The following is a 14,869-nucleotide window of genomic DNA, read 5'->3' as shown; positions in this document are numbered from 1 at the left end:
GTTCCCTATTAACTGATCTTTTTAGCGTTCTGTCTGGGGGTCTGCTTACTTCTATTCTTTTGGATTTACTGCTGAAATAGGTATTTGATGTTTGTGTCAATCTCGGCTTTGCTGCTCGTCCCATTTCTTGCACTGAGCATAGGAGCAATCTAAGGCCCGTCCTATTGGGCCCAGGCCAGTGGAGTTGACCCACCGCACCTACCTCTATTTGAAGTTTCAGGTCCTGGGTGAAGAGCTGGGCCATCACTCCCTTAATCTCTAGATCTTCTTCGACCTGTTACAAGCTGAAGTCTTTAAGCGTTAAATATATCAACGGTGGCTGTAGTTAACCCAGGTACACGAAGTCCGACTTCCTGTCACTTCTATGTCCACATGTTCAGCTTGTCTACAAACCTGTGATCTCTGGGATGGGGGGCCATCCCCCAGAGTCTGCCCGCTCCCTCCACTTGACCTCCAAGCCCATGTATTAGCTGTTGACCATAGGGTGGTGTCTTACGACAAAGAAGAGTGATTATAGCCCAATGTGCTCATGTACTTTGTCTCGGTTCTACCTTCAGTCAGTAGAAGTTATAAAAATCCATGGGTCTAGAAAAAATAGTGTTTACCATATTGATTTACCATATTGTTATTTCAGAAATTGAACACAGCTTGAATGCTTAGCTTCTTCTTGTTTGATATCCATTGTAGGTTTTCTGCCATTTTCTCCTTAAAGGGCGTTTTCTGTTGTAGAGCATCTATTTTAATGCATAGGCTTACCATATGTTTTGTGTACATGGAATGTGTTCCCAAATTCACTTTTCTTTGTTCCGTTTGATGTGAATACATCTGAATTGTTAATGTGGTTCCTGTAGAACCCTTTTGGTTCCTATTTGAGGTTGCCCTTTGTTTACATCAATATTTTATTTCATATCGCCTCAGTTTGTGTTCACTTGTGGATATTTTGAGATTGTGTGGATATCTCGATATTGTTTAGTGTCATGAAACATTTCACTAGCTTTAAGAAAGGTAATTTTTCTTTTGATGTACTCAATATTCCTACACATTTTGGAAGCCTGCACTTTCGCTGTATTTTTCAAATATCATACTATGTCTTAGTTATATTTAAATTGTTTATTTCCAATGTCAAGAGTTTCTTGTTTCTGTCCTTTGATCATGCCTTTGATGTCACTAACTTTATTGTGATTAACTTGTCTGCATATTATTGAAACATATGTTCTTCTGAGTTCTTTGAGTTTGTTGATCCACGGTCGTCCTATGGATGTTGGTATACAGGGTATTGATCTGTTTATGCTAATTTTTCTATATATGATATTCTGAATCTTCTTTTGTTACATTAGGACTTTTAGTGTAGGAATTTGAATTTGTCTCTTTTCTTTTGGCTAATAATGGTGAGCAAGATGTTAGAAGGGTGGAGAGAGATGGGTACAAGATGAGTCACCGTGGATGGATAGTTGGAGGGAGAGGCAGTGCAGTTTGTGAGTGAGCAGCGATTATTTATTCATTAGTTTGTATCCTTATCTAATTTCCAATGTATGCTCAAATGAATGAAAGGGTGCAGCTGTTTTACCGGATTCATACTGGTGACCTCCAGGCACCCCAGGTGTCCTCAGTGAGAGCTGAACTCCGCAATCTGCCTCTGCATGGGCAGTGCTGCATCATTTCTGATGGGTTCTTCACTGGGCTCTTTCGAAAGTAAACAGCTCATCCCTTTCTCAGCGTCTTGAAAAGTCTAATCCACTTAAAATGCAAACTCTGCAGCCATCATTTCATTATCTTGTCTGCTAGATAAGAAATGCAGTCCGCATGTAACTTGTTTTTCGCTAGAACATATTTTATAGAAAATTGAAAAGCTTGCTTCTTGGCAAACTGTGCAAGTCTGGCAGTCGGTGGTGTCTTACTTCCTGGAAGGAACACATTTACTAAAGGTTTGTGTTCAATTTGTTGTAAAAATGTTGTTCCCCCACTAAAACATTCTGTAGTGCCGAAGAACAGGGACATTAACTCTCTATTATTCACTGGGTAACGTCTCTCAGCTTCGTGCAGTGTGCTTCAACCTAATCCATTGGCTCTGGCCACTCTGCTTATCCAATACTGTAATTATTGGCACAAACCACAACAATGTATTCTTTACCCACGATATGGGACTTCAAACAGGCACTGTCAGTCTTTGGGAGATGGCGTGAGAGAGCTTGCCTCCTGAACTGTTTGGCAAAACACATTTTTCAGAATTTTTGTTTGAGTAAACATTTGTGATTGGTCCAGTGAGTTATGTAGACAGCTGATGCATTATTCGTGGCTTCAAGTACAAAGCAAAATGGAGTGTGGTTTCCTAACTGCTGTATCTAATCTTTTTAAAACCTTTTTAACTCAAAATTGTCAATTCGTTTTCAGTACTTCGATATATTCATACATCACACCTTCAGATGCTAACACTGCTTGAGTATGTTTCTGAAAATGAAATAGCTGTCTGTTTTTTCCTCTAGGTACAAACCATTTTTCCCATTCCAAGTTTTACCTCCACCCGAAGATACAGAACTCTCCCTCAACGATGTGGGGCTCACAGAAGGTCGGTTGAAGGTCACCTTAATGGAATGTTCCAGGTATGTCTAGTACTGTACCCAAGGCCCTAGAACTGTAAGCAGATATCTGTTTAAACATAATAGTATGGGCCCCTTGTTAACTGTGACAATTGACTCGAGGTGCACCTCACTGATGAGGCACAACTAGTTCAAAACCTGTCTGGTGTTGATTTTTTCCCTTCAAGAGGGCACTTGGCATGACACTTCATGTCCGACTGTTCTTATTATAGCACGGTTAACTTATCCTGTTTAGCGAGAGAGTGTTTCTTGAGTTGCGTGTTAGTTAAAAACAACCGTGGACTGGAATGTGTCCCAGAGTAATTACCCATTACTGAGATTAATTCATGCATTCCACAAAGTCACCTTTTCTGCTTTTCAGTACAGCTGAAGGCATTGTTCCACTCAGCCAAAATGTATTTTTTTAAGTGCCTCACTATATTATCCTGTCAGTCAAGCATTGACAAACCCAACAGGTCTGACATTGAGGGATGACTTTTTGGCTTTGTTAATGCTTACTTTGGTTGTGAATGCACAAGGTAGTCCTTTGCACTCAAGGAGACCATTTATTGTACAGACATGCACATTGTTCAAGAGCAGGATTGGTAAGCCAATGTGTGAAGTGTGCCTGTCAATTATTGGGCACTGGTTCCAATCTTGCCCTCCCAATAAGCCTGTCATTTATATTAGGTTGATTACATTGAGCTCCATCGTCTTCAGTCGCAATAAACATCTGAGTGTATCACAAATTTAGTTAGGGTGATAAAGTATTCAACTCCTTCAGTGTGCAGGATGACCTGCTAACGTCTTTTTTTTATTCTCCAGGTCTATATAGCCCAAATTCAATCCAAAAGTATTGGAGCACATTACTTGAGCACCAATTACATTACACAAGGGCAGGCAATTCTTTAGGCAAGGGGAGATTAAGTCATTTGTCCAGAATTACAGGATGTTGACCCAATGCAGAGATATGAACATGGTTCATCAATTCCAACGTCGACAACTCTTGTCATAACGCCACATACTCTCCCCTGTTAACATCTTCTAGTACGGAGGACATCATCGGGTCATACTCCGTACTGTTAAAGAACATTTTTTCTGGTGAGAACACCAGAAACATTTTCTTTTGTGAAATCAAAGTCTGGACAAGAGGGAAGTGCTTCCCTTGCATCCTGAGTTTAATTTCTTTGGTTTGTCCTGCCTCTCTCTGTGCACTGACGTCACAGCAAAACAATAACAGTCAAATGACATAGCAGTCTGAGATAAAGGACGGTCTGCTTTACTTTTGATTAGTGCCGGGGAGCATTACTCTACTTAGTGCACAAATGTGTGGTAGAGAGGCAGCCCTGGAAAGGGAACAATGTCCCATTTCTAGCGCTCTCTTCCCATGGTGGATCCTTGCTTAAGGACTGCATTTTTGCTAGACACATTTTCTTGGTGGTGTAGCAGCTTGCCTGGTCATTTACTCCCGTCTGCAGAGTTGGGGTGGGGGGCAAGGGGTAAGTAGGCTTAATAGAAACCCGGGGAAAAAAGATCAAAATAAAAGGGCATGGATGTGGCTCACCAAGGCATTGAGCCTTGTTCCCACCCCAAAACGGACTCTACAGTCTTTCTATTTCTCTACCCTCTCTATCCCTGGTAGGCCTGCAGGTCTGCTTTCTCCATCCCCTCGGGGGAGGGGGGAATTGGTGCCAACTAGGGTGTGTGTAATTTAATAAAATAGCTACTTGCCCATGGAACAGGATGCTTTATAAATCTACTTGTCCTGTAAAACAAAATCCACATGTCCCTTTGGTGCTATTCAAAAAAAGGGGGGACAGAGAGCTAGGTTATAAGGTCCTGCACATAAGCTCCAGAGCGAGGCTACAGTTAAAAGAAGATGTGCAGTTCCTGTGTGGACGTGGGGGGAAGACAGGTCTTTCTTCATGATGCCATCACACACCCCGAGAGGTATCATGCTTCATCATAGGGCGGTTGCCCCTCATCACGCCGGCGCTGAAATGCCTGACTGGCTCCCGAAACCGGGGCTCTTTGTCTGGGATCTTTTGAAGAAGCAGCCTTAAGGTGCGTGCGGGTGTGTGGGCTGGGTAGTGCACAGTGAGGTGAAAAAATGGATAAAATAGGTATGGGGCAGTCCTCCTAAATCAAACTTTAATAAAGAGGTAGCCTCAGCCTAATTAAAAGCTAGTGTGTACCCCTGTAGGTAAGATGATGTTCCAAGGGGGTGGTCTATATGTGTATGGTCGACATGTTTCGTGTCTAGTCTTGCTCCTAACAGGTCAATTGGCACTTCTTCAGCACCGGTCTCAAGTTTCCACAATCTACATGTAAATAAGAATTTCGCTATTTTAACTGGAAAGTATTGTATCGCGTATTGGGAATTCCGTAGTCCTCTGTTTGATGTAGCTGGGTTGCTCTGAGATGAAGCACGAAAGAGCAGCTTTAAAATAGACATTAAAGCTAGTACGGCTGCTGCAGGGTGCCTAAGCTACTCGCTCTAATCTATGATCATAGAGAATATTAGAGCTCAAGTGCTTTATCAGCACTCTGGTCTGTTCTTGAGTTTCACTTCCTAACATTCAGATGAGGGTTCTTCAGAGAAAGTGACACTCTCTGTTGAGAGGAATGATAGATCGAGTGCAGGAGGGTGGAAGTCGTGTGAAGGAAGGGAAGAGTGAGTGTGCTAGGCTTTAAAGGCACCAGTGGCTCTGCTTTCTCGGCTTCACAGCACTTAACTGTTTTTCCAATACATGCTCAATTTCAATTGGACACTCCTATCATAATCAATTTCAATTGGACACTCCTATCATATTCAATTTCAATTGGAGACACTATTGTACTTCTAACAGTAGCAACTAGAGACCTTCCTTTATATTTTATTTCTTCAAAACTTTCAGATGGGTGAGTTCAGAATACCAATTGTACAAAAACCTATTGTGGTTGATTTAATAGACCATAATGTTGGGCTATATAAATTTGGGCTACAGACTTCACATGAAAAAAGTCTTACCTGTTGGTTTTCTAGTGGCACTGTCACCGGTGTGGGGACGTAGGCAGGAATACTATCACTTTTAATAAGTACTTCTCAGTTCAATGCTATAGTGTGATGCATTAATGTTGAAACTTCCACATTAGAGAGACACTTTTTTGATCTTTGAAGTTGATATCTTTTACGTGATGTTTTTGTATGATTTACATGGGAAACATTTTCGGGCTCGGCTCGTACACTGACTCTAAGAGCCAAGCTAGAGCCTAGGCTTGGATTGCCCTGTTAAATCCTTGGCTCGCCTACCTCTAGGGTCATTATGAGGTGGCGTAAACAAACGTTCTACAATATATTCATGTTAAACGAGGGAAACTAATAGTGAACTGTGCGTGCTTGACCACTGTGAAAATTATGTGAAATGTGCACACAGGTAGTGCATAAGTTACTCTACCAGATCAAACTGTAAATAATGCCCTTTGTGAGCTGGCTCATAACATCAGAAGGGCTTTATACTGAGTACTGGAGACATTTTTTTTTTCACTGAAACCTATGTAAGGGGCCCACCAATCTGCACCTACCAATGGAAAATAAGCTTCCACATATAGGAACTAAGTGACCTAATAGCTCATGAGGAAGTCCTCCAGAACGGAAGAGTAGATTCCAGCAATGATCCATGGCACAGCGCTTCGCCCCTTGAGGATAACACAATGTACAAAGTTCTATAAAATGCGAATTGGAAGTCTTCTTGAGTAACACAAGTCCCACTTATCCCCCTACAAACACTGAATGGGAGACTTACTACAAAAATGTGAATGGAGCTATGAGTCAGAGTTGTTTTTTGAGCTATGTGAAGTCCAAGCAAATTAGTAAAAGCTCAGTTATAAAAGTCACCCTTACGTGTAATTATTTTAATATTCATATCCAGTCCCAAATGGAAAGAGAAAAATATATAAATTAGTAAAGGAATGTAAGAGTTTATAGTCATCAATTTCTTTTCCTATTATAAGCACCTCACTGACAAGCACCTTGTAAGGGGTTGTAAATAATACTAATACATTTTTCTTGATAATACCACTTAAGAATGTACTGCGGTTGTTACTATAATTAATAGATGTTACTGTTACACATTTGAATGGCTATCTCTTTGCTGAACCGGATGGATGAGTCAGTTCTGCTAGGATGCACTGCAGCTGGCAGTTGAGAGCTGCTTTAAACTCGCAAATAACTGGCCGAATACCCGCCACCCAGTGGCGTAGCTAGACCTTATGCTGCCCATAGCAGCCCCTGAGTTTTCCGGCTCGTGGTGGCTGCATGTGGTGGTGGAAGGAGGCGGGTTGCTGGCAATACCTGCATTTGTCGCCCTGCAACCGCTGGGGGGGAAGTTGGGGTGGAGCCCGCTGTTGAATAGAAGTCAGGAAATGCAGGTTTCTGTAAGATGATTTATTACAGAAGGAGAACAGCTTAACATCCACTGGAGGGAGACCAGGCAGACACAACCGATCTCTTGCTCGCCAACGTTGCTCCTAACTTCTCCCCATAACATTCTACATGACATCCTACAATTCCACCAATGACCTAATATAGAATACCACACACCTCCCCCCTTTTTAAAAAAAAAAAAATTAAATAGTGAAACAAAATAACCAAAAAACCAAGCAAAAAAAACTAGAAACAAACAAAATCTTTAAGCTTAATAGGAGCATTCTTAACACGTGAACTTCTCCCAGTAACATCAATTTCTTGTTCAGCATTGGATAAAAAATCAGATACAGTTTCATCCACATTTTCATTGTTACAATCATTTCTTTCAGGTGACATTTCATTCTCAATATTATTTTAAGGATCTAAATGATCAAAAGCTTCATGAAAACCTGATAATCCATCCATACTTTCAAAAGAATTATCTGATAAAAATGTTCTAGAATCATTGACATTGCCCAACTGAGAATTGGATGTTGAACCACTAGGTATCTATTCATCAACATGTGACTTGCACACAGAAATACGTCTGAAATTCCAAATTTTACCACCTTCAACTCTAACCGCTTTGCTAAAGATTTCAATAATTCTCACAGGATCAGACCATTTAAACTGTTTTCTATGAACTTGTCCACCAAATTTCACTCGCACTCAATCACCAACTCTCAATTCAGAAACATTAAATTGTGTTTTGGGATTACTTTGTATAATTTATCCTCATACTTTTTTACCCGGTCTTTCACTTCATTCAAATCTACTTTTGTGTCATAAGAATGTTTGACCCTTAACCACCATGGCATAAGTTTAGAACCAGATTTTCTACCACGTAACATTTCAAATGGAGATAAACCAGTTACCGAATTAGGTGATGTGCGATAAGTTAGCAATGTTGCTTGTAAAGCTTTCTTCCTTTTCAATCCACTCTTTTTATAGCAGACAAGATTCTTTTACCACTCTACTTGACCATTGACTTGTGGAAAATAATTAGAAACTCTTTTATGCAAAATATTACAGTTAGTCTGAAAAGACTCAAACTCCTTGCTTACGAATTATGGACCATTGTCAGAAATAATTTCTTCAGGTGAACCCTCTCTACTAAATACCTCCTCCAAAAACTCAACCACATTCTCTGAACAAGCTTTTTCCACAATTTTTAACTCCGGCCATTTGGTAAAATAGTCAATCAAAACTAAAGCGAACAATTCTTTACCGGATTGATAGTTGAATGGACCGATAAAATCAATGCCTAACTTCCGCCAGGGCCCTTGAGCAAATTCAACCGTCGTGACACCAACAGAAAGAGATTTAGCAGATTTATCACTAAGGGTACACGGAGAACAATTCCTGACCCATCTGTCCACCCTGCCATCAATACCCGGCCACCAATAAAACTCTCTAATCCTTCTTTTGGTTGTGGACATGCCCATGTGACCTTCATGGGCTAAACTACAGATACACTTTCTGAGATTTTTAGGAGGAATAATTTTGTCAGCTCATCACCATACCTTGATTAGACATGAGTTAATCCTTGATTTTAAAAAATGAGATCAACTCACCACTCAATTTTCTTTCTTCAGGCCACCCTCTACTCAAAAATACATGTACTTCTTTTAAAACATCATCTTGTTCCATCGTATCTGACCATTGGGTTTCAGAAATAACATTAGAATTTACTTTACCAAAAATCAAATTGACATCATACAAGGTATAAGCTACATCACACTCCTCACCAATTGCAGGGTCAACAGATTTACTGATGGGGAACGTGACATACAATCTGCATGAACATTGGATCGGCCTGGAACATATGTTTCTTGACGACGAAATTCTTGCAACTTGGCAGCCAATCTTGCTAAACGAGGAGTGAGCATTCTACCACCACCAGCCGACAAAATGTTTACTAATGGCTTGTGGTCAGTCCTCAATGAAAATTTGGTACCCCACAGAAACTGACGAAAATGCTGAGCTGCCCAAGTACACGCTAGTAACTCTTCTCAATGGTAGAGTAATTAAACTCTGAATCACAAAGTGATCTAGAAGCATAGGATACTACATATTCGCAATCTGTATCTTTTTGCATTAACATTGCTCCTAAACCCACGTTACTGACATCCACACAAACTATACATTCTTTACCAACATTAAATGTTTAAAAAATGTAGCATCACCAATCTTGCTTTTTAGAAAATCAAAGGACTTCTTTACCCCACAAGAATTTGTTTTTTTTTTTAAACAAAATCCGTAATGGATGCACAATAGTAGAATAATTTTGAACACATTTTCCATAGAATTCTGTAAGACCTAAAAATGACAACAGTTGATCTTTAGAAGTAGGAATAGGTGCCATAGTGATGCTTTTTACATGGTTGATTTTAGGATTAATTCCCTTAGAAGAAATTTGAAGACCTAAGTACTCCACCTAATTCTGTCTGAATTTACATTTGGAAAATTTAAGAGTTAGACCTTTCTTTTGAATTCTTTGCAAAACAGATTTTAAATTTTCATCATGCTCTTCACAATTACTTCCAAAGTTTAATCAAGGAATTGTTAGAGAACACTCTAACAATTCCTTCATTAAACGCTGAAAAACAGAAGCTGCACTTGCTAATCCGAATGGCGTAAAAATTTAAACATGCCTTCCGGAGTAACAAAAGCAGTGAATTTTTTAGAATCCTCATGCAATTCCACCTGATACGCACTTGCTAGGTCAACTGTAGAAAATACTGTAGCATTAGATAAAGTGGAAATTATCTCATGAATATTTGGCAGAGGGTGTTTATCTATCCAAATGTCACTGTTTAAACTGCGGAGATCTACACATAAACGGAGATCGCCAGTTCTCTTAAGCGATAAAACAATGGTCGAAACCCATGGGGATGATTGAATAGGTTCAATTATCTGTTTTGACACCAAATCATTTAGCATTTCTTTAAGTTTGGGTCTATAGGACAAAGGCACATTTCTGACTTTGTCTGACAGGAGTCACACCTTCATTGAGGATAACCTTATGTTGGAAACCAATATATTTTCCTAAGGTATCCTCAAAACTTTAGAGTACTTTTCTTTAATGCTAATGACAAACCTCTTGTTATGATTATTCTGAACATTTTGTGTTTTTTTGTATACTTTTAGGTAACTCACTATTGGTACTCACCACGCATACAGGAGGAGAAGCATTAGTGTCAAGTTTTATCCCTAATTCTTTTTGAAGTGGCCAATCAAGAATGGACACAGAGAAAGTATAGGAGGCCCCCTAATATGAGGTCTGGGACCAGGGGAATGAGAAAAAAAGTTACAATGTCCCTAAAGTCAAAGATGCCCGTGAAAATGATCACCCGGGACTTAGTACCCACTACGCTTAATTTAATTTATAGGCGCAACACCAAGTACATATAAAGATGTTATCTAAATCACAACAATTCAGGTATGTATCAATCCTAGACTGGAAAACAGCATGCAGTTATAACAATCACTCAGAGACAATTTCATGTGTATTTGTGACAGGTTAAAGCAATACAACAAAAAGTTTAAAAATTGAGCATATATTTATTACACTTCTGGACAAATTAAAATTTTATGGTTTTCATACAATCGTTGAGTACATCATGTTTACAAAAATTACAATGTATTGCACAATACGTTAAAAATGTTCTTGAGAACACAAGTCGACGCAGCGTTTCGGTTAAAAACCTTCTTCAGGACAGTTTCTATAAAGAAACACAAAATTACTAGATGGTAATTGAACATACACACAGTGTCTTTAAGCATTTGTCCAATGTATCTGACTGTCACAAACTATATAGGGAATAGTCTTTATCACCTTAGGCTATAGCGTCTAAATCCTACTACTACACATTGCTACTATTGACATTTATACAAATCAGACATTTCTACAGTGTAGGCATCCTATAGATAACATTTCTCGTGCATGCCAGCATTAATACTCTATACTGGTGGTTGTGCCAATAATCTTGTGGGATGTAGAATTATTTGAAAAATTCAATAAATAAAGTACCAAAGAGTTGTAGTACCCATTGTAGTTGGCATTAAATATGACCCAATCTGTAAGGTAAGAGTCTCTTACCTCAAACAATATAAAAGTTTCTCACTCAGATATTCATTCTGAGGTCGGGATCGTTAAAAAAGGAGGTGTCCTGTTTTGGGTCCACGTTCAAGACTACAAATATCTTATTTGATCAGTCAGGGTATAGTTGTAATTGATATTGTCTAAAAGGTCCAAAAAAGGGAGGTATTGTGGGTTAGGTCATGCAAGAGCCCATATTCTTCTCCTACTTTGATACTGAAACATACTCGGGTCACAAGATACCTTTTTATCAGGTCTGTCGATTCCTCACTGTGTCGGAGGGGCCACCAATTGGTATACATAAACTAATAAATATAAAATATGAAAGAGGCTCTAATAACTCTTCCATAGGATTAATTATAATAATAATCTGCATACGCTTGCCCTATTGTCCAGAGAACTCACCTAGAGATGGGCTTGGTAAATCGCTGTAGCCGTGTGCTAAATATGCTTTGTCAGCTAATTCTAGTCCTCACGATCTCTAGAACATCTGTTAAAGGATAAAATAATTCCAGGTTTCATTTTATTAAATGTTTTTGTGTTTATATATATATATATATATATATATATATATATATATATATATATATATATATATATATATATATATATATATATATATATATATATATATATATATATATATATATATATATATATATATATATATATATATATGCATTTTGACTGCCTATATCCTTTATCTACTCCTAGAGGGTTACTTAACTCTTAAGAGATATGTGGTATTCAGTGGAGTATTTTACATTGTTGGTTTAAAACCCCATTGCAGAAACGAATTACTGATCATAGTATGGCTACCTTGGTTTAAGGCATTCCTTACATTCTGAACCCTAAATGTTAGTCGGTTCAGATCAATCCATTTTTCAGTTTCAAGGTTATGCTCTTTATCCTGTACGCTTTATTTAAATGAAGTGGGCTGTACCGCGTGATTAGCTATTTATAGAAGTATTGTTATCGACATTAATCGTATCTCTCATGTGCTCAATCTCAACTTTTAGCAATGTCCGTTTTGTTAACAAATTTACCCTATTACACAAGTTAATCCTGTCATAGGGCAGTTTAGAGTCGATACACCTTTAGATGCTACATACACTTTGCCTTTAATCATTCTACCCTTGAATTCAATATCTGCCCAAAAGAAACCTTCAAGGTCAATTCTATGACCTGAATACCCTCCAGGTTGTATGTCAGGAGAAGACAGTTTACTTATTCCCCAAGTATCATTAAATCATTTCTTTCCTATAATGGTATACCATGGACATGAATCTACCATCAATTGCACTGGTTTTCCATTAATATTGGTGATACAAGAGGGATATTTTTTGTGTTCAGTTTCATTCTCTGAAAGTATGCAATTTAAGATATGTAGAACTTCTTCCTCTTGAAAAATGTAATTTACTTTTTGAACAGAACGACAGACATTACTAAAATGTCCTCTTTTTTACACTTCAAACATACTTTATCCCAAGGAGGACACCCTTTGTAATTGCCAACATGGTTGTAACTAACACATCTGTAACATTCAATAGTATTTCTTTTGAAAAAATTCGTGTTATCCACAGGTTTCTTATCCACATCTTTCTTGACAGAGCTTTTGGGATTTGAATTGCTTGTTTGGTTTTTTACCAAAGAGACTTCTGGTTCAGAATTTTGTGCTTTAGAAGTTTGGTTTCTTATTTCAGATACAAATAATTCAGATTGTTTGATTCCCTTAGCAATATTGTTAATGGCGCCAAGAGTAGATTCTGTACCCAACCAAAGTCTTTCTTGGATTTTTTTACTTTTAGTTTTCATCATTATTTGATCTCTGAGCACCTGCTCATAAGAAATAGTTTCAAATGCACATGAACAAGCCAGAGAAAGTATCGCTGAAACATAATCCTCTATAGATTCCTCGACTTTTGGGCACGTGAATAAAATTTGAATCTTTCCATTACTGTATTCATCTTTCTCCCAAAACTAATTTTCATTTGTTTGGTGGCTCTCTCAAAAACATCCATGTCTCCTGCTTCTTTAATCTGAGGTAACTTGTCAAACTCTTTTATGCCAGCACCTCCTAAACAATGTCTCAGTAACGCAAGTTTTCTTTTTGCTGAGCATCCATTTTTTACTAGAACATCCACATAAGCCAAGAACATAGGAAACCATAAATCCCATTCAATGTTTGGCTCACCAGCAACTTGTAGAAGTGTGATGGTGCAGCTTTATTAGACATAGTTCAGTAACAAAATATTGTAAATAAGAACAATTAAGAAAGATAAATGATGACAGTACCTCTTACTATTGATGAACACACAAAAATGTAGGAGTCGAAGATGTTTAAATAATTGAAGAATTTCTTGAAACCAGGTGCTAGTTAATTTAAAGCACTAAATAATACTAATAGTGTTAGAAAATGTTGCCGTGAATGAAGTACGACTCCGACTGAAAAAGAAGAAACTGACAATAATTTACAACATGGAGTCACGTAATGCGAGTTGCCGGTGCTACGTGGTGTCAAAGTTTGTCAATCCCAGCATGCACCACAAGCAGTCCAGAGAGAACCCTCACGGAAGCAGACTGTTGTGCACGCTCCGAGTTCCTAAGAAACTCGTGCGTGCAGAATTTTAAAAAATGCCCTCAGAGAATCGTTGCTCACCGCTCGATAGATGCGGTCGAAAAAAAGATGCCAAAGTGAGTGAAATAATTATACGTTAGCGCAGGAAGTTTCCAAGCAAGCAAATATGTTTGAAATTGGCAATAGTACTTAAAATGCTTCACAGGTTTTTAACAGTCAGTGCAGAAATATGCACAGGCGCTAGGTTAAATAAAAAAACTTTTATCACATATAGTGAAAATTGAAGAGTAAGTTACTGATGGACATTCAAACAGGAATCCACCACAATTGATGTAAGGAAATATTTTGTATAGTCAATAAATGGTTTGAAGACTTGCGAAGAGTGAGCGCTGTCTCCAATCTTTAAATTACTTATCCCCAATCGTCGCCAATTTACTGTGTTGAATAGAAGTCAGGAAACACAAGTTTCTGTAAGATGATTTATCACAGAAGAACAGCTTAACATCCACTAGAGGGAGACCAGGCAGACTCAACCGATCTCTGGCTCGCCAACGTTGCTCTTACCTTCTCCCCATAACATTCTACATGACATCCTACAATTCCACCAATTACATAATATAGAATACCACACCCGCCATCCAGGGCAGACCGCAGCCCCCCCCCCCCCCCCATCCGTCCCGTTGCTACACCACTGCCGCAACATAGCTCCAAGATCGCAGCCACTCATTCAGCCCTGCCAAGTACCACTCATCTGGGGTTAGACTCCCGCATTTTAATATGGTGGTCCACATCCCCACACTAAAATGCAAAGTCACGCATTTATAGCGTCCTCCTAAAGCTATCACGCCGGAGTGCTGTAAGTGAGCAACGCAACACGAAATCCACGCTTTTTTCACAGACATTGACCGCTGCAGGGCTTGGGACCTGGCTCAGCCACTTTTGCTGGCTCCAGTTTCAGTCATGTGACAGCATGACTTCACAGGAGACTCATTTCAGCAATGTGTCCAATGGTTTAATTTGCCAGAGGCCAACCCCGAAACACTACTTGTAATTTGGGCGCCAGTAAATTTGTCAGTGTCTTAAATGATTTCTGGCTATAGTGAGGCTGCTCAACACTGCTGGCAGTATTTGGTGTGCCTGGATGCTTCTTGAATGCAGAACACATG

The 14,869-nt window shown here is 38.9% G+C and overlaps 1 protein-coding gene across 1 annotated transcript in view; it reads left to right on the top strand.

The window, feature by feature from the left end:
* Nucleotides 1-14,869, top strand: part of PDZD8 (PDZ domain containing 8) — a 443,966-nt gene that overhangs the window by 162,272 nt on the left and 266,825 nt on the right. Inside the window, exon 2 of the mRNA XM_086922919.1 lies at nt 2,484-2,600. Coding sequence (XP_086779045.1) covers nt 2,484-2,600 — 117 coding nt within the window. The remainder of the gene's footprint in view (nt 1-2,483; nt 2,601-14,869) is intronic.

The sequence above is a fragment of the Lissotriton vulgaris genome, chromosome 5 (genome assembly GCF_964263255.1).
Source record: "Lissotriton vulgaris chromosome 5, aLisVul1.2, whole genome shotgun sequence".
In the NCBI taxonomy this organism is placed as follows: Eukaryota; Metazoa; Chordata; class Amphibia; order Caudata; family Salamandridae; genus Lissotriton; species Lissotriton vulgaris.
Note: the sequence above shows the minus strand (reverse complement) of the source record. Positions and strands in the feature narration are given on the sequence as shown.